Raw genomic sequence first — 21,318 nt, 5'->3', positions numbered from 1 at the left:
ACTTAAGATTATCCTCTCAAAATCGAAGGACATCAGCATATCAAGTTGTCAATGTCAGAACAATATTTTATACAGATTTCTTTCTATATGATGTAACATGTATTTCCTTTTGTAGATGATTCTAGTTTTGTTTCTTTCCTTCTTTGTCCCTTTGTGTCACCCAAAAAAAAGAGTGTGGGCAACATATACATGTGAATGGATTAGATTTTTAGCCTGCCTTCTTGGAATCATATCACTTCTATTACTAAGGAACAAACGAAACGTTGAAAGAATTTGATGAAGCTGGTGCTTTTTGTAATCTGTATTCTTATGTATGACTGTTAAAAGAAAACATATTCCATCAAACCCCACGATGCCGATGAATAGCAAAAATATATATCAGAATTTCACCACACATCTATATCTTTTCACCACAGCCGTATCATATGGTACTTGTAGTTCGTGTTTGTGTTGAAAGACAGATAAAACATTAAAACCAGACGTTTTCTTTGTGTTTTATACCACTCGTTTCCAAGTCGAACAAAAGCAACCAGCGGAAATTTCTTTACACACATTTATGTGCTATTTGTATGCAAAATATTCAGCAAAGTATTATAGTTCATAATCTATTTGCCGCAGGTTACGTTGACGGACAACATAATCAGAATGTGAACATTCATGGGAGCAAATATTACACCTATACAGAAACTATGTTTCTAAAGCTCCACTTCATTTTGTGAAGAAACATTAACAACGAAAGCAAATACACGCCTAATTCAAACCGAAAAACTAAAATCTCATGTTATTCATATTAAAAACTACCATAGTCATGTTCAACATTGCAGCCTGGTTTGTTAGTTCCAAGCAGCCCAGTTAGCTTCACTTCCAACACGCGGCATCATTTGGATCTTTGATTGAGAGTCAACATTGAAGTTTGCCCCACACATAACCCCCTCGCTATCAATTCTGGGCATTGCTTTCATCTTCCTCGTTGGATGTTCAAAGTTCATCAGACCATGTTCACTGTGAAACATACACCCTGCAATCCCAACCAAAGTCATGCCTTTTCCAAATGCTAAATTACAAAACCAGATTGAGAGAAATCACATTTACATACCAGTTGGAAATGGTGCGAATGATTTAGCACAACTTGCTTTTATAAGGTCCAGATTTTCAGAAATCACTACCGAACCATCGGCTGCAACACCCCAGTAGAGCCCGATCTGGCCATCGGAACCCTGATCAAACAGATACAAGATGTGGGTAACTATACATTGTTCTGAAATCATACATTACATGTCCCACTATGAAGAGATTAAGGAAAGAGACTTACAGATGCAACAAAAACAGTTCGATGGTTGTTGTCAAAGATCAGAAATCCAAAACTGCCTTCGAGTTGAATGAGGACTTGATCGGCAGGGTATGGACCCCTGTCTCGAAGAGTTCGATATGCTTCGGTGATAAACATGGCCTCGTTTGTTCCCTTTGATAGCCCATACTGCTTGTTCAGCCTACTAAGGTTGTGCAAGCCACCCATGAAAACGCAGTATATGTCATCCAAACCACTGAACAACCTTTGATGAGTGGAGGGGTTTTTTGAAGGGGAATAGGCTAGCAAAGCATCATTTCCGAAGCACATCGAGAAAGCATTGGAGGAATTGGAGGACATGAAATCATTCACGATTTCATTGCTTAACTTAGGCTTAGTGCATGAACTCAAAGAAGCTGGACTCTTCAGCTCCTTGGGTGCATTAAACAACTTCTCCTTGAAAATTCCCAACATCTTTATCTCTCTCTTTGAATTAACTTCCAATGACACAACTCTGTTTCTTTTCCTAAAGAAATGACAACTATATAAAGGAAAGTGCGGAGAATGGAGAAAAAGGTATGAACGGAATGGGTGATAGAATGAGATGTGGAAGAAAGAGTGGACGATGGTTTGATATATAGGAAGAGAGAGGGGAAGGGTGTGTCATACGAACGTGGCAATCCTATCCGAACAACAAAAGGGGGGAAAAGGTAACGTGCAGAATATAATAATATCAAACTGTCATAAAAGTGATTTAAAGTATTTAGTGGCAGAGAGTAAACAGAAACTTATATTAATTAGTTTTAATTAGTACGGTGATATTTGTTAGTCCGGTGCTTTTTTTTTAAATAGAGTGAGTTATAATCCATTTCTAGGAAATAAAATAAGGCATTTCAACTGTTCCTCGGTCACCTATGCAATTTCCTCATCTGTGACTCTCCTACGGGAAAGATTAAGAAAAGCATATGAATCAAGATTTTAATAATTTTTATTTAAAAAAATATGATTAAAATATTATTGTAAGAGTTGGGATTGAAATGACATATTTTTAAAAATAAATACAAAAATGAAACATCTAAACTAAAGTAGTTAATTAAACCTTTAATTATAATGAGACTATGGATGCAAAGATGATGTGGCCTACATTATTTTCTTCAATTTTTCCTTTTCATATATACTCTTCTCATTTTAAATTCTTTATTTTATTTTAACGATGTTGAAGGTTTTTCTTGATAAAGGGGAAAATCATAATATTTATGTTATTTCAATAAAATATTTGTAAGCATTTGAGGACATACGAAGGTAAGGTAAGTGGTGTTTATATGTTTAAAACGAGCTTCATAACATCTTCCATTAATACATGTTGGTATGATACCAAATTTAAGATTTAAATTTTAAATATAAATCTCGATCATAAAATTATAATAACATTTTTATTTTAGAAACATATTTTTTTATGAATTTATAAGTTTAGGATTTAAAATATAGGGTTTAGTGTTGGTTTTATGAGATTCTTTCTGAGATAAAAAGTTGTGTAAAAATATTAAAAATGATTTCACACAACAAAATTTAGAAATAAAATAAGTTAAAATATCATTATACTTATATAATTAATTTTTTAATTTTTACATAATTATATATAATATTTTTTTATAATTTTAAATAAATTATCTCTTATATTTCTTTCTTTCGTTTTTATTTTAATATATATATATATATATATATATATATATATATATATATATATATATATATATATATTTAAGTATTATTACAGTTTCATTATTGTTATGACTAATTTTTCTCTTTACAGAACAATTAAGAATACTATCTTGATATCTAAAAGTGAATAAGCTTTTATCGAAAAATAATATTTAGAAAAGGAATAACGAGTAATTCTAACTGTAAAGTGGATTTGACTAAAACACAATATTTCCCACATGAGAACAAAGAAATTTGTTGGTTGGCGAGAATCCGGTGTGCATGACGTGGCAGTGGTTTTGGAAATCAAATTGGAACAAAAGAGGAAACCAAAACAAAATTCTTATCCACATTGCTTCACCAAATCCTATGACTTGACCATGATCTGACTCAGCTGCTTCCACGTCAGCTCTTGCAGGCCACATATTCAATTATTTTTTTACTTGCTTCATAAATAATATTTAATGATTTATTATTCTCGTGGTTAAATATGTTTTTAGTTTTTTAAATTTTTAATAAAATTTTGAATTAATTTTTTTTAATTTTAACTAATTTAGTTATTTAATTTTAAAATATGTAAATTTAATTTTTTTAATCAAATTTTATTAAATTTATTTGACGTTTTAAACTCATTTCATGATAATATTTAAATTGTTTATACCGTTTGACACATTTTCGCTTCAATGTTAACTTAAATATTATTATAAAATATATTTAAAATATCAAATAAATTTAACAAAATTTGATAAGAAAGACTAAATTCACGCATTTCTAAAGATGAAGAACTAAATTGATATAAAATTTCAAAAATGAACTAATTTTAAAATTCACTAAAACTTGAAGAAAAACGTAGTTAATCTTTCTTGTTAAAATACTATTTACTGCTTTATCTTCCTGATACAAATTTAAATACATGTTTTTCAGCATAACTTTTATCTGTATTTAAATTGGTTAAAAAAATAGTATCTTGTTTTTAATTGTAACATTTTATTATAGTTTGGAAAATAATATTTAACAAAATATTAAGTTTTAAGATTAGTATGATTTTATCAAATTTCAATTTTTAATTTTACATAGTAAAATTAAAGCAATTGGCTTAGTTTTTTGACAATTTTTTCTCAAAATTAAAGGTTTATAAACTATTATTATTAGTATATCAAACTATTAATATTTTATTTTATTTTATTTTTCTGTAAAATATATGATTTCTTCGTGATAATAATAAACCAAAGTAAAATAACATTTTGTATATTTTTTTATGTTACAAATTATTAAAATTTAAAATGTCGATACATCACGATCAACTGATAATAGTAAATCAAAATAATAATAACAATTTGTATATTTTTTATGTTGAAAATTTACTAAATTTAAAATGTTGATGGATCACGATTAAGTTAAAGATACAATTCATTGACCATACAAAGGCATTTTTATCCTTCAAGTCATATTTAAGATTTGGAGTTTATAAAATATATTCATTTAGTTATATCATGAATGTTAAATAAGATCTTGAGTTTTAAAAATAAAAATTTATTATTTATATTAAAGAATAAAAGATATTCAAGTACGAATTTCATAAAACTTCTAATTTGTCAAACATAAGCATGGATAATTCCTTAACTGCTAACAACCTTAAAAGCGAAAAGAGTAAGGCTTAAATATACATTTGGTCCCTATTTTTATTGATTTTATTCAATTTGGTCCCTATTTTCGTTTTATGTTCAATTAGGTCCTCATTTTCGTCAAATTGTGGTCAATTTGGTCATTTTCATTAACGGTGTTTAAATAGTTAACGTTTTTGAACAGTACATGCCACGTGTCAGCTCCTGGTTTTTTTTATTTTTTTTGATTTTTTTTTTAATTTTTTTTTTAATTTTTTTTAAAATTTTTTTAAAATTTTTTTAATTTCAAAAAAGTGTCCACGTGTCAAGTCACAATTGTGCCACGTGTCAATGCTAGTGCCACGTATCAATTTCTGATAGTATTATTTTTTTTGTTCAATTTAGTCCCTATATTCGTTATTTTTGTTCAATTCAGTCCCTATATTCGTTATTTTTGTTTAATTTAGTCCCAAATTTTGTGAAAATAGAACCATTTAATTTTTAAAATTGACATTATTATTACTTATTTTTTAAATTTAATTATAAATTATAATATTTAATTATTAATTGAATATAATTCTTAGATTCAATTGTTAAATAGAATATAATTATTTAAATATTATTAAAATATAATTATTTAAATATTATTTAAATATTATTACAATATAATTATTAAAATTTTAAAAATATATATTACCATTTGTAAAATTTACATTTAAATTTAAAGTATTTAATATTTTTATTGCATTTTAGATATTAAAATCTAAAATATTTTATATGTAAATGTTAATTTTACAAATATTAGTTTATTTTTCTAAAATATTTTGAATATTTAAAATATTTTTATATATCAATTTTAAAAATATTTTAGAATATAAATATTAGAAAAAAAATTACTAATTATATTTTCATAATATTTTAAATAATTATATTCTATTTAGAAATTAAATATAAGAATTTATTCAATTTATAATTAAATTTAATAATTTATAATTGAATTTAAAAAATAATAAATTTAAAGATCAATTTTAGAAAAGATATTAATATAATTTGTATAAAAGATATTAAATTTAGTGTCAGACTAAATTGAACAAAAATAACGAATATAGGGACTAAATTGAACAAAAATAACGAATATAGGGACTAAATTGAACAAAAAGAATAATACTACCACAAACTGACACGTGACACAATTATGACTTGACATGTAGACCATTTTTTTGAAATTAAAAAAAAAATTTAAAAAAATTAAAAAAAAATTAAAAAAAAATCAAAAAAAATCAAAAAAAAATCAAAAAAACCAGGAGCTGACACGTGGCATGTACTGTTCAAAAACGTTAACTATTTAAACACCGTTAGTGAAAAGGACCAAATTGACCACAATTTGACGAAAATGAGGACCTAATTGAACATAAAACGAAAATAGGGACCAAATTGAATAAAATCAACAAAAATAGGGACCAAATGTATATTTAAGCCTAAGATAAAAGCTTAATTCATAACCAATGTAAACTGTAATAAAGTAAGTGTTTGTAATGGATAAAAATGCGCTTTTGGTATGAACCTTCTGATTATGGGTGGCCACATTCCACGTTTTGTCTTGTGTTGAATTTTGAAAAAGAAAACAAAAGGGGAAGAACAGTTTATTAACACAATTAAATAGAGTGAAAGTTGGATTTTGAAGCAACTAACCTAATTCTATTAACTTATGTTCTTCCATTTGTTATATATTTTTTTCTTATCAGATAGGTTAATGGATATTAATCTTTTTATTAAATTTTCAATCATGTATAAAATGAATATTGAAGTCATACATAAGAAAAGTACAACCTAAAGTTTATATAAAACAACTGAAATTGAGGGACGGACGGATACTCTTGAAGACAAACAGAAAGAACAAAACAATGCAACATTAAGAGTTCAAGTCAGTCATTTTGCAGGAAAGAACTTTAGGGTATTCAAAGATTTGTTATGTGCATACAATATTTATTTTAAGATTTGGGTTATTTTTTTTTGTTTTTCAATGTAAATAGCAACTACATAGAACATTATCGTTTATTTTTTTCAAGGTTTATTATAATCACAGTTGTTTACACCTTAGATTCAAACTTAAAATTTTTTTTCTCCTTTTGTAATTAAAAAGTCATAGATTTCTCTCTCCTGGTTGCATGTAATACTAATAAAGTTTAAATTATCAATTGCATGAAACAAGACCAATATAATTCATGTCGGGGCCATATTAACTGCGTGAAGCTAGAAATTTGTTGAAACAAATTCAAGGAATGTTGGTTCTGGTGTTAAAAAAGAAGCAGAAATGATTCTAAATGTACCAAGACAATGTGTGATTCAGGCCACCGACGTTTGAGGGTGAATGCTATGGGAAAACAAGCAAAAAACAAAATACAACATTTAAAAGTTCAACGCAGTCATTTTGCACGAAAGCACAGGAAGAGCAAAGATAAAACGTCAACACATTCATTGTGATCCTAATCACACTACAAGTTATACAACTACAAACACCAAGATAAACTAGAGAACACACCAACCTAAAACCCATACATTAACACTTAACATCAAAACACTTGCTCTAAAACCTTAGATGCAACATTAACACTGTCACAAACATCAAAACAGACATTCTTAATTTAATTAGCATAGGTAGAGATTTTGTCGATTATGCTAGCCACGACTTGCTTACTTTCCTTAAGAATCGTAATGCTCCTAATGAGATGGTCACGCCTCACAGCAACTGAAGGAGTTTCCTCGAACAATCTCTCTATTCCACCACCACTAGGTGACGCCATATCCTTCAAAACCTCGTAACCTAGATCCTTGTTCAAAAGGTTGAAAATACTGAACTGCAAATGCAGTGCAGTGTTATCAATTAGCCTCTGAAGCACAATATTCCAGTATGCTGTTAGTCTCACTTTCAAGTCAAAAGCCTGCGGAACTAAAGTTGTGTGCTGGGTCAGATGACTAAGCTCAACATCACCAAAACCATTAATAGCCACCTTAGAATAACAAGATTGAACTCTATCCACCAAAGCATTCTGGCTGCCAATTAGTTTCTTGTACTCATTTGTGTATTCAGGATTGCAAGTGTAATCAGTTAGTTTCTCCATTTCCACAACCTCTTTCATGTATTTCATAGAATTTTCCCTCATTTTAGTAATAAGATTCTGCCCAGCAAGCCTTATACATGTCTGAAGTTGGTGATAGTGTTCTGAGTGACGATTCAGAACCATTACCACCACTGCCTCAAGATAGTCCCACACCTGGTTAATGAACTTAATTGGAATGCTTGAAATGGATTCAACTTTATCGTGTAAACGAGTAAGAAAAACAGCGCGTGGGATGAAGTTTGGAAGTCCAATCCGCTTAGTCTCTTCTAGCATCTTAATTTCTTCCATCAAAAACTTCTCTCCAGCATCACTTTCAGTACCATTGCGAAGATCATTAGAGTACTGATCCAGCATTTCAACAAGGCGAGCCGTGCAATGCATTTGTTCGTCATCAGGGTACTCGTCAAATTCTCCTCTCAAAAGAATCTTGCTTAGGGACTCTTTTGTCAACCCAATGACATGAACGAAAGCAGACATAACATCAACCAAGGAGTTGAGTTTCCTTGGAAATTTTTCCAGATTGGCAAGCTGAGAATCAAGCTTGTCATTGATCTTCTTAACAATCTCAGGCAATATTTTGGAAATGCTAACCGCTTGAAGCTGAACCAGTTTCTCGGCCAAAACAGGAATACCAACAATGGACTTGTCAATGTTGGACAAAAGCGCGTGTGTCCTGAATAGTTTGGCTTCTATTTCACGAGCTTCTTCGTAGGACTCATCTCCAACGCGATTTCTTACACAAACGTAGCCAAGACCGATGTTCACATCATCAGCAATCACCTTCTCACGCAGACCCTCTGGGAAAAGATCAACTTTTGTGACAACAGCAAGAGTCCTCTCTCCCGTTTTGTCAACACTCTGTGACATCCTAATGGACTCACAAGTTGAGAAATCAACCGTAGCAGATAAAACATTGAGAATAATGCTTTCCTCAGGTTTTATGTACTCCATAATAATATTCACAATCTGGTCATATATATCCATAGGTTGACCTTGAACAGGCACTCGCGTAATGCCAGGAAGATCGATCATAGTGAGATCAGGAACGTCATTCTTCTTCACGATAAGAGTTAATGGGGTGTTCGAAATTGCTTTCCCAGAGCCGGCAAGTTCATCTGTCGCATGACGAATGGCTTCAGAGACGTGAGCTTCATCCGTGGGCACATGTTTGTCATTATATTCCAGCTCCAACACAGGTTGTAGAAGTGAGTGATTTTGCAGCCTCATGATCAAGGGCACCCTTGTGCATATACCTTGTCCACGGGGTAAGCTGATTCCAGCAAGAGATTCTAAGACACTGGACTTTCCAGAAGATTGGTCACCAACTACCACTATGGTTGGAAGCTGTATCCCTTCTTTGGTGATGTTTAGGCGCCTCAGGTTCTCAAGAGCGTCAAGGATCGGACGTATCCGCTCGTTGTAAGAAGACACCATAGGTGCAACATTTTTAACCTCGTATAGCTCAGCTTTTGGTGTGGTATGATCGAAAACAGAGGCTAGGGTTCCTTCTGCCATTTCCAAGTGAGGGTAAGGTAACGAATTGGAACAAAACTGAGTGCAGCAAGAGTTAGGAGGAATGTTGTGTTGGTAAGAGTGGAGCTACAGCTATTTATACAATATTTCTGCAAAAATACTTGTTAATTCTACAACACAGTACCGAATAATAATAATATTTAAGTTCGTTACTTTCTGAAATAGGTTAAAGTGGGTCACATATCATTAAACATTTTTAAATTTAATAATGATGTATTTTTAATATAAACAATTTTATTATTTTTTAAGATTTAGTTTATTATATTATTTAAATCCTTTAGCAAGTTTTTCCTAGTTTTTATTATTATTATTATTTATTTAATTCAAAGAATCTTTCTTATTTACTAACTTTTATTTATTTATTATTACCCGTGACTTCTTAATCCCAACAAATATGGAGATGTTTTCGGAAGAGAATATGTTTCTCTGTATGGTAAAATTAGTGTCAGAGATTATAAAAGTGTGTCCAATTGATTTGAATGTGAGGTGACTGAAACAGTGGCATAACAGCCATGCCTACCATTCTGACCAGAGTTTCAGTCTTTCCTCACACGCTATCACCCCTCCCACTGTCCACTCTACTACTTGTTGCTTAGGCTGTCTAGTGCATTGTAAATTACTTTTACCTTTCAGCAACATCACAAAATAAAAATAACCGTGATATTATAGAAAGCAAGTCCACGGATACGAGTTTTTAATAAATTTGGAGTTTATTGTAATTAAATTTAGAAGAATTTTTATAAAATTTTATAAAAAATTTGATTGATGTCATGAATCGAAAAATATATTTTAATAAAAATATTGATGAGATTATCATTTTATTTTTAGTTTAATCAAAAATATAAATTGATATTTATATAAAAAAATTTATTTCATAATTTTTTTAATCATTAAATTGAAAAAAAATACAACAGAAAAAAAAATTTTATATATATATATATATATATATATATATATATATATATTTTAATCAGGCACAGATATCTGTTTCGCGATATAGGTATTCAATCTCTCAAGAAATCCATATCTAACCTTTTTAAGTGGGATCAAATCTCACACAAAATAATACTGATCCATTAAAGTCGGAATTAAATCTCTCATTTCCTCTCTTTTTATGAATTCGTTCCACTAGAATGGGATCGGTTCCCTCGTCCATCCACTACTCCAAAAATAAAGTAATAAAACGTCAAAAAAAATACAAAAATTTTAAACTTTATACACGTTAAACTCATTTGCAATATTAAAAAGATTTTTCAAATCAGTACACAAATTAATTATGTTTGAATAATAAAAGATGAATTCACCGTATCTCACGTATTATATTACATGAAAAATTACATTTTGAAAGATTTAATTGTTGCAACTCAAATTATTTTTTTCTGTTATAAAGATTATTAAAAATAGACTCCAAAAAAAAGATGAATTTTGTTCTGATTTTGTTTAATTTATTATATCAAACGAAGGACCGTCAAAAGGTTTGATACAAATTTACAATTATTCGTACGATATTCCTTTATATTTAATTGGTTAATTATTTAAAGATAAGTCTGAATCCGATTCCTACTTCTTGGACAAGGAGACCACAAAAATATGCGGATTTCAAAGATAAGATAACGATATTTACTTCATTTTTTTAATGCTTCTTCTCTAAGGAGTCGACACTCATTGGCCCAAGGGAAGCTCCAATTAAAATCCATCATCTCAACTTTTGCTTTTTGTCTAAACTTTGTATTCCAATCTGAAAAGCTGAAAGCCTGAAAGCGCATTTAATATACGATAAATTTAACTTTTTTTAATATATTTTAATAAACAAAATATCTTGAATTTATTTTTCAGTAAAATAATTATACATTTACTTTTAATCTTTATAAACTATGCAATTTTATATTAAATAGTTAATGCGCTGGATCCTAAGATTAAATTATTTGAAAACTATCTCCTACTTTCACTTTGATTCTTGAAGAAAATTGTTTTCCTCAAAAGATTAAGTTAATTTCAATTTTTTTAATTGAGTACGAAAATGAAGATGGACATGTATAATGTTCATCTTATTTAAATTATTAAAATATTTATAATTAATTAAATATATATATATATATATATATAAATATATATATATATATATATATATATATATATAATTTTTTATTTTTTTTTAATTATTTGGTTTATTATAAAAGTTATTCGCATCTCAATTATATTTTTTATCCTATCATAATATTTATGTAATTATGTTAAAAAGATGTATGTCAATTAAATTGTTTTTTGTCTCACATTTTAATATTTCTATTATTTTTTAATATTGTTATATATAATATATTTTTCTTTCACATGAGAATGTTTAATACTCTTAATTTAAGTATTTAATAGCACAAACCTTTCGTTTACTAAGTAATATACAAAAAATTCTTTACTTATTATTATTAGTTTTTGTTTCATTTGAATAACTCTTTTATTTTGCTTAAGCAAGGAGCTTTCGCTTGAGCGAGGACAACAGTAGTTCACCCCTTCTCTGTTTTGAGGGCTCATCTAAGTGAAACCCACTTGTCTGAGCGAAAGTAGTCTCGCCTGAACGAGATGGGCTAGCTTGAGCGAGACCTCGACATGCCCACTATTACAATCTCGCCCAAGCGAGACCTGGCAGCTTGAGCGAGGGGTCTCTCTCCTGAGCGAAGGCTCCGTCATCTAAGCGAGATTGATGGTGTTGATTGGATAAGTGTATGCTTTCAAATGTTTGGCTGGTGTGATAGTTTACAAAGTCATGTAAGATGTCTTGTATGTATTATATATGACACAATGGGAATGAAATGGATGAGTTTGGTATGATCTTGCGTATGGAACATGTTTTGAAAGTTGGTTATATACATTGGCATGAGTTGGTATGCATGATATTCTATGCTTGGTTGGTGAAACATGATCTTGGTATGGTTTCGAACGTAATTTCGTGAATCTCTGAGTGATATCTCATGGTGGTGCCTCATTGGTCAGGACGTAATTCCACGAGAGTTTCGTGGTGGTGTCTCATGGTCAGGACGTAATTCCATGACCCCTGTTAGTGGGAGCTCATAGTGGTGCCTCATGGTTATGACATAATTCCACAAATCATGGTAGTGCCTCATTATATAATTTAGTAAGGATTCAAGTAAGAATTGCATTCTAACACTCTAAAGAGTTAGTTAGTCTCACGTAAAGCGTACTGACTCAAGTGGTGAGAGTAGCAGGATGCCCTAGTCTTTGGCAGGATAATGGCCTTAGATGTTTGAAGGTTAACCTTGTGCGTGGTAAGGTGAAATCCACTAGCAATGGCTCTGCAGAGCAGTAGAGACCACCACAAATACAAGCATCCAGTGAATCTGACTGATTATATGTATCCGCATAATCGTGTCTTTGAGTCTTAGTTTTTTGTCTATCGATCTTCACATGCTTGGTTGTTTCATGTATCTTTGACTTTGAAAATTGTATGTAATTGTATGATAAAACGGTTTTCCACTCTAGCTCACCCTTTCTGTTTGTTGCATGTTCTATTTGTGATTTTTCTCCTTTTGTGATGATTATCAATTTATTGATGTGAGCGGATGTGGGAACTTCCCGTGGTCGTCAGGGTGATGGAGATTCCGCTGCATAGATATTCTTGGGTCGGATCCCCTCCTCCGGGTGTTCTTTAAAGCTGAGGCCTATGTACTACCTTATATTTTAAATACTATTCAACTTTTATCTTATTTTGTCAATGACATCATGATGTGCCTTAGGCTTTTCTCTAGGTATTTGGGGTTTTTCTTAAGGAGCGATACTTATAATCCATAATGTTGTTCTTTATATTAATTTGTGTGATGTTTCATTTGATTATGTTATTATTTAAATGGGACGTTACATTTCCTTTTATATTTTTAAAAAATATTTTTAAATTTTATCAACTAGGTTTCATTAATGTTTGTAAATTTAATAAATGTGTTGGTTCTCATAAAATTTATTGGTATTATAATATAAAATGTAAGCAATTATAATTATTTTTTTAAATTTTATTATAATTATTATTTGTTCTTTGTATCGTTTTGTTCAAATCATGTATTATAACTTTTATTAGTGTATAAAAAAGAGATTGATTAGAATTTAAAAGATTGAAGTAAACAAACCTTTAAAATGTATTTTAATTTGAATATTTATTTTTCTCTTATACTTTTTAAAAAATATTTTTAAATTTTATTAACTATGTTTCATTAATATTTGCAAATTCGAGCTTTGTTTTGATTTTCATTAAATTTTATTTGGTATTATAATCTAAAATGTAAATAATTATAAATTATTTAAAAGTACTTGATATCGAAGAAACAACCATCCTTCTAATATTGAATATTTGTTAATATTATGTTTCCTTTACCATAATTTTTTATTATTTTACAAAAATTAATTAAAATTGATATTGAAGTAGTAAGAAAATGGGTATGAGTATGGGTACGAGATTATACCTGTTACCCGGTTAGATGAGGATGAGACAAAAGTTTGATACCCGTTGGGTTTGGATATAAGGATAAGGATGAATTTTTTTTATGGGGATGAATATGAGATAGCGAAACTTGTGCCTCCCTGCCCCGTTACCATCCCTAGGAACAGGTAGATTTGAATTGATTTAAAAGTGAATTATGTGTTTTTTTTGAAATAAATTTAGAGGTGATTATGATTACCATGAGGTGCATTCCGCATATCATCATTATACATTCCTCTCAACACCTCACAATCGAACAAATAAATAACTTGACAATCTATCGTCGCTAAACTATTCTACCTCAAACAAATACATCATTATTATAGATTTTTTGTGACACTTATTATTTTCTTTACTTTTTAAATTAAGTATCGATCTTTTACTAATATTATATAATATATTTAGTATTTAACATACATAAGGTAAAAAATATAATTAGATAATAATATTCTCAATATATATATATATATATATATATTATATAAAAAATAAAATTATTTAAATAAAGAGAAATACAGAATATAGATGTTTATTTTAATTTCACTGTTATTACTGTTTTGACTTAATTTATTAAGATAATTTAATTGTAATGGATCACTGTATATGAGTTAATTCCATTTGAAAATTTGATGTTTTCGGATGATTCTTCTTCTTCCACACGATATTTGCTTATGTTTGCATAGTCAAAAGGATGCACTGTACTTAAAAACGTATGCCTGTTTGGATCAAGCCATACAATTAATACTCAAGACAAACATTATTGAGAAAATTCAAAAAATAAAGTAATAAAACGTCAAAAAAATACGAAAATTTTAAACTTTATACACGTTAAACTCATTTGCAATATTAAAAAGATTTTTCAAATCAGTACCCAAATTAATTATGTTTGAATAATAAAAGATGAATTCACCGTATCTCGCGTATTATATTACATGAAAAATTACATTTTGAAATACAAGTTCAACATCACAAACTTGATATTCCATCATTCGTTTTGCTGGACCTCCGGAACTTAACCTCGGTGTGAACACCCTATGAATTTTCTGGCATTTTTTCCCCCCTTGGTACTTTTAGCCGTACTTATTCTTCAGGTGTTATTTTACCGACGTAGAGATCTATAGTCCTCAAAAGAACGGATCGAATCGCAATATCCACTAAGCGTTTTCTGATGAACAAGATCCTCCAAAGAGGCGAGTTCAGAGCATACTTATCTTAATGAATGCATATATCTTATCTTGCTTAGCAATTTAGTAGAAGGTACTGGCTAGAGGGTTGTACTAGTGAAGCATTAGTCCATTTTCTTCAGCTCTTCGATAGAGCATACAGATATCATCGTGTTCATTCCTCATAGTTTCTTATTAGAAAAATATTAGAAAATTCTTCCTAAACACTCCCAGGAAAGTGAGGTGAGTCACATGGACATCCTTAAGTACCAAGACTTTCCTAGCCAGAGGTTTATGAAGATCTTTCTAAAACCTTTCTCATAAAAACTCGGGATTATGGGAACAACGGTGCATGCCCTCTATACTTTCATAACCAATATACCTCGGACCTACTAACAATCAAGCATATAAGATATAAGTTTTCGCAGAACTTTACCTTTCATTCTGGTTTTCCCCAAGTGGCAAATATCAAAACATAATAAAGAAGAAACTTTCGAGGGGAGAGAGAGAAAAACTTAGTTACTCATGTAGAGAGAGAAAGAGAAACTGAAACTCATTTCATTCTGCCCATTACAACTGAGGAGAGGCTTATTTATAGACCCGAGAGCTTCCTTATGACGTAAGGGCTTACGTCATTCGGATTCCAAACTTTTGAAGTCCGGGTGGAGTGACGTAAGTGCTTACGTCATCCGGATTCCAAGTGTTTGAAGTCCGGGAAGAGAACAAGCATAGTGACCGTCATGTGGTCCTGTCCTTTTGGGTTTTTGTACAGAGTAGCTGGCATACATTTCTTATAGTACTTTTGTACATATAGTATTTTTGTACATATACGGCGGGTTCTATCCCTTGTGAACTGGTTCATGGCTGGGAGAGAGGTTTGGGTCAGATTCATCTGAGTCATCCATTGGTGACTGTAAAAGGAAGTTCAGGTAGTCATCTTCTTCAGGTCCTCCTAAGTCTTTGACTCTTTGGAATTGTCCTTCTGGTACAAAGTATTCTACGTTTGAGGTAGATGCACCTTGGGAGGTTGAAGGAATGAGTCTGGATGGAATGAGGGGGTCCTCAAGTGATACTTTATCTGAGGGCATTTCTGCTAGATAGCGTCTGAGTTGGGCAGCATAACTGGCTGTCAGAGGGTATTCTTCAAAGGTTCCCCAGAGTTCTGCTATGTTCTTTGTCCAAATTTGCTCAGAAGTTTTCTGATAATAAGGACGGTGAATCACAACAATGGATGTTAGAGTGGAGACATTTGACCTTCTTTGCTGGTGCTGGTAGTTTATGATTTTGAGGAGTTCGGATCGCCACCATGGGATAGGAGAGAACCATTCTAACAGTGTCCAGAATAGATAGTCTTGTTTGTGTGGGTTTGTTAGGATCCTATAAGCATCTAAGGTCTTAATGGCTATGGGAACAGGGTGTTGGACTGTTTTGCACCAGATAGCCCAAAGGCTGGGTTCACAGAGGTCAAAACCTATATCACAGAATATTTCAAATATCCCTTGGGTGTTGGGGTCGAACATGAAGGGCTTGACTGGTTTGAATTTCATGGTTTGATGAAGGAAATAGAAATATCTGGATCGTGCATATTGGTGGATTTCGGTTATGGTTGTGGGGTTGAGGTCTGGAGGATACTCTCTTTGAGTTTTAGCCATGTTGGGTAAAGGGTTCATCATGAAGATCATACGAAAATCCTGGGTGGACGAGATCATCTGGATAGGGTTGATTGGTCTGGACAAGAAGTCAGGGATTAAGTTTGTCTTGCCCTTTATGTGTTTAACTGAGAAATCATATCTTGAGAACCAATCCTTGAGTCTGAGGATTTGAGGGTCTGGATCTGACTGTTCTTTCTCTGTCTTTTTTGTGGAGAGGACTGACAGTGACTTTGATTCTTCTTCTTCTAAAGTACACCCAGCATTCATTCTGGCGGCCCTCGAGGGGCGGGTGCCATGATATAATAGAGGTGGGAGCGAGTAGAGGGGGAGAACCCTAACAACCATGAGTACCGGTGAACCCTCATCTTCGTCCAATCAACCTATTATGTTAACCTCCACCATGTCTTTACCAAAAGATGTTACTAGAACCCTCTCCTCTAAAATAGAAAACCTTATAGAATACTCATATGTACCTGAGGATGCCCAGATTTCTGAGACATCTACTCCTCTGATAAGCCCATACAATATTTTCCGCAGACGCAGACATTCCCTTCGATCAATTACCCAACTAATCACCTCCAGAAGGCCTCCCGAGAAGGAATATGTCCAGTCCTCTAGACTGGAACAGTGCACCCTGGTATCCACACCACAGGAGCAGTATGTAAATTTAGAAATTCCTCCACCACTTATCACCCACTGGCAACAAAGTGGCTATACCCATCTCCATTATGGAGCCGTCAGACTAATCCTCACCCTCCATGGCAGAAGAGGATTACCTGTTGCTGCCAGAGTCACATTGCTAGACTCTAGTTACATCCAATATAGCAACGCCGTGATCGGAACAGTCCTCACCACCCTACATGCAGGAAGTGTAGTCCTAACTCTCTTCCCAAACTACAATGTCAGTCTTAGGGATCCTACTTTATCCCATAGATTGAGGGTGCAAGTTCAGATAACTGGGGCAGAGCAAGTTTCTGAGGCTCTGAGTGCTACCCTGCACCACCAGATGATTTACAGACTGCAAAATCATGCGGTCAACCTGGCGTTGCCCACCAGCAATGACGAAGCCCTGTTCGTAATTGCCGATCAGCAAGAAGAAAACCCATCGATCATACATGTCCCTAGAAATATCTCTAGGCAAGAGCTGATCCAGATGATTCCTGTTGAATGGGTGACAAATTATGATAAGCTTCACGACAACAAGAAGCCCATACAATCAACAGAAGCCACCTTCCGAAGATCGATTGATGGAAGGGTCGTAACGAGGTTCAAAAAACTCGAAGATGGTCCAAGTAGTTCTTCTTCCATCTTTCAGTCAATGATGATAGAACCTTGCACTAAAGAAGGGAAAATCCCAATATGGGGGGTTGAGCCCAATGGAAATCCTATCTTCACTGACAGGATCAACGGACACTTTATCTGGGATACTGACCCAGAAATGTGTGAATCAGACTGCGACTGTGAGGAAGACTTTGGGGACTCCAGTGATAGTGATGACGAACCAGAACCACCTAGTTCTGGAAGAGACTTTTGTCGTTCTCCTCCTCCTCCTAGGAAACCTGATAAGGAAGATCGCCCCTGGATCGGATTGCACCAACAACAAGAGCCAGATCCGCTATGGAAAGAAAAAAGGTGTGCAGAGATCCTACGAGAGTATGATAATTTTGCCATCAGCCCAGCAATCCCTTGCATGATGTTCACAGAAGCAAGCTATGACCATCAATTTCCTCCTCTAGAAAGACGAGTAGATCCGGTTCTCAATATAGCCACCAAGCCCACAATCTCTCCCACTGAGATTGGACCAGACGGCAGACCTAAACCATTGAGTCAGGCAGAGGAAGTGCTGAACTGGCAGCTCGTGGGATGAAATTTCTGATATAATTGAGAATTCCAAGGAATTGTTGAATTTGTTTGATGGAAAGATGATCATCAGGGAAATTCAAGAGTTCATGTGCTATATGAGGCTGAGGTTGGTAAGCTCCTTGGGAGAAGTTCATTCCTAAGAAATCAATACTTGTTTTTGCGAGATGGATTTTCTTTTCAGAGAACATTATTCCATGTTTGTCGGCCAAAGAGATGAATTGATCTAGTAGTTTTTGGTGAGACTGTTGATCTTTGGAGAAGAGGAGAATATCGTCAATGTAGATGATAGCATTTTCTAACAGTGGCTCAAAGATTCAGGTCATGGCCTTTTGGAATAAAGACGGGGCGACCTTTAGTCCGAAAGGGAGAACTGTCCATTGGTATTGGGCATTGGGAATGCAAAAGGCGGTCTTGTATCTATCTGAGGGTTCAATGCCTAACTGCCAAAATCCAGACTTGAGGTCAAATTTGGAAAAAATAGTTGTCGATTCGAGTAGGACAGGCAAAGTATCAGCCTTTGGAATAGGAAACTTGTCATCTTGGAGGAAATGGTTGAGAGGTTTGTAGTCGATGACTAGTCTCTTTTTTCTCCTTATTTTCTCAGATCTTTTTTCTACATAGAAGGCCTGACAAGCCCAGTTAGACTGAGTGGGTTCAATTAGCCCTTGTCTTAGGAGATCACGACATTCTTGCTGGGCCAGAGTAAGATCTGATGGAGACAATCCAGGGTGTGTGGCCTTTGTGGGGTTGACATCTTCATTGAGTTTAAATGGGAGAGTGATGAAAAAGTCAGAGTTTTTCCATAATGGATGAGGATGTTTAAATTCCTCATGACTGTTGGAGCATAGTGGCATCAGACTCTTCTTAATGTCTTGGAGTTCTGGTGGAAGATTCTCCAGTGTAAAAAGCTTGGCAGTTTCTGTAAAGGGGAGAAATCGTTTTTTAAACTGAATTCCAGAAGGATGGATCATCAGGGACTGGGCTTTTGAAAATACATCCATTCCGATAAGAATGTCTTTGTCCGGAAGCTTGCTTCCAATGACTTTGGTCCAGATGATACAGTCTGGAAAGAATCTTATACCGATAGGAGCTTCCGTTATCAGCTTTGTTCGGAATGTTTCTCCATCGACGGCCACAAAGTAGGAAGTCTTCTTCTGCCAATATTCTGGGGGCAGGATATCTGGGTTGACCATAGTCATTTGTGCCCCAGTGTCAATGTATGCAATGACCTGAATAGGTTTGTCATTTTTTGAAGGTAGGAGTTGTATCTGGACATTTGGTTTGGCCGGATCTGACTGTTCTTTCTCTGTCTTTTTTGTCGAGAGGACTGGCAGTGACTTTGATTCTTCTTCTTCTTCATCAGAAGAGATGGCTAATGCGAACTTTGTCTTTTCGTCATCGGAGCTTTGTTCGGTGTATATGGATTCAATGTCATCCTTCCCGATATCTAGAGCAGAGATAAGTCTAGCAGCCTTTCTTTCTTTGATAGGGCATTCTTTGGCAAAATGTCCCTTTCTTCCACAGAGGAAGCACCTTTGTCCCGGATTTTTCCCTTTCTTATCCTTCTTTTTGAAATATCGGAATGACTTTTTCTTTTTCTTGGATTGGACTCCAGCTGGATCCTTTGACTTCTTTTGGTGAGAACAGCTGCACTTTTCTTTGCACTTGATTTTTAAGTAAGGTTTGTTGCAGGCTTTTCCAAACTTGCCTTTTTGGTTGAGGACATCTGAGAAGGTCTTGTATTGTTGGCAAAGTTTGTCAATAGCAGCTAAAGTCATCTGGTGGATGTGCCCCATCGAGATTTGAGTAAAATCTTTCTGGGAGGCTATGGCCATCTTGTGAAGTTCTGGTTGTAATTCATCTGGGAGAGAAGCCACATAAGTATTTTTTAGACTGGGATCATTTCCTCCGTTTAAATGATAAAAGCTTTTGAGCATCGTTTGGTAATGCCTCTCTAGATATTTTATCTTAAGGGAGCAGCACTTCCTCTCGAAATATTCCTGCCTGATTTGTCTCAGGTAGGCAGATCCATCTCCTATGAACTCCTCATGGAGAGTTCCTAGTACTGCTGAGGAATTATCCAGTCTGTGGAACTGATCTTGTTTAACCGGTCCTAAGCCGCTGTACCATTCTTTCAGGGTCCCGGTCATTCTACAACAAAATTCTTCAATGACTTTATAAGTGTCTGTCTGTTTGACTAGTTGGGTGTCTAGCCAGGCTCCAAATTCAATGAGCCTATCTCTCCATTTATGGGGAGGCACATCATCAAGACTGAACCATGGTCCGCTAGTTGGCTTGGGAGGTTCTCTCCTGTTAAATGAAGATTTCGTCTCTTCGTCTGGTGATTCATATATTGGTTCTTGTCTAGTGGAGGATGACGTGTTGGCCATGAGGATCCTTGATATTTCTGCAGGGACTGTGTTGAAACTAGAGGAAGAGCACTCGGTTGTATTATCCTCAAAGTCAGTTTGGTCTTCTCCAGAAGTATCATTCTCTGAAGTCTTTTCTGAGGTATCATCTTCCTGGTGGATCCTGAGGGGTTCAATTGTGAACTGAGTATATGGATCCTGGGAATCTTGGAAAATCTCTTTTCCTCTATCCAATTTGGGTGGAGAGGTGTCAGCAATTTCTTCCTTTTTTGTAGGCTTTTCTGGTTTCCTTCTGGCCATATGAGCTGTGGCCGTCGGCAATGTCCATGAAGTAATCGTTAGAGGTTTTGAAGAGGGACTATAGAAAGGAGAAGGAGTGAACAACTTTGGTGTTGTCAAGAAAGAATAAGGATCAGGGAATGAACAAAGATGTCCTTCCTTTTGAGCGATGATTGCATCCAGATCGTGAATCTGGGCTTTCAATCTCCTGATCTCTCTTTCTTTAGCATCTGAGGCTGGGCCGAAGGTGGTTTCTTTCCA

The 21,318-nt window shown here is 33.6% G+C and overlaps 2 protein-coding genes and 1 pseudogene across 2 annotated transcripts; 1 reads left to right on the top strand and 2 right to left on the bottom strand.

Moving 5' to 3' along the window:
• Positions 1-579: 579 nt before the first annotated feature.
• Positions 580-1,903, bottom strand: LOC114188115 (stem-specific protein TSJT1-like). The gene is made up of 3 exons (XM_028076644.2): positions 1,313-1,903; positions 1,097-1,217; positions 580-1,018 (listed from the first exon to the last, which is right to left on the bottom strand). Exons 1-3 carry the CDS (start codon positions 1,760-1,762, stop codon positions 834-836), a joined length of 756 nt encoding a protein of 251 aa, XP_027932445.2. The 5' UTR covers positions 1,763-1,903; the 3' UTR covers positions 580-833.
• A 5,141-nt stretch (positions 1,904-7,044) lies between these two features.
• On the bottom strand, positions 7,045-9,310 carry LOC146885937 (dynamin-related protein 4C pseudogene; annotated as a pseudogene).
• Positions 9,311-16,889: 7,579 nt separating this feature from the next.
• Positions 16,890-18,413, top strand: LOC146885936 (uncharacterized). Its single transcript, XM_085675141.1, has 2 exons — positions 16,890-17,492; positions 17,553-18,413. Exons 1-2 carry the CDS (start codon positions 16,890-16,892, stop codon positions 18,411-18,413), a joined length of 1,464 nt encoding a protein of 487 aa, XP_085531267.1.
• Positions 18,414-21,318: the final 2,905 nt, after the last annotated feature.

This window comes from Vigna unguiculata, chromosome 6 (assembly GCF_037176805.1).
Source record: "Vigna unguiculata cultivar grain cowpea cultivar isolate G323 ecotype 2 chromosome 6, ASM3717680v1, whole genome shotgun sequence".
Lineage (NCBI taxonomy): Eukaryota > Viridiplantae > Streptophyta > Magnoliopsida > Fabales > Fabaceae > Vigna > Vigna unguiculata.
This window is presented reverse-complemented; position numbering and strand designations above follow the sequence as displayed.

Coding starts and splice junctions, on each gene's coding strand:
- LOC114188115 (XM_028076644.2), bottom strand. CDS start 1,762: ATGTTGGGAATTTTCAAGGAGAAGTTGTTTAATGCACCCAAGGAGCTG. Junction 1,218..1,312: donor GAACTGTTTTTGTTGCATCT/GTAAGTCTCTTT, acceptor CTGTTTGATCAG/GGTTCCGATGGCCAGATCGG. Junction 1,019..1,096: donor ATTCGCACCATTTCCAACTG/GTATGTAAATGT, acceptor TTGGGATTGCAG/GGTGTATGTTTCACAGTGAA.
- LOC146885936 (XM_085675141.1), top strand. CDS start 16,890: ATGAGTACCGGTGAACCCTCATCTTCGTCCAATCAACCTATTATGTTA. Junction 17,493..17,552: donor CCCATAGATTGAGGGTGCAA/GTTCAGATAACT, acceptor CTGCACCACCAG/ATGATTTACAGACTGCAAAA.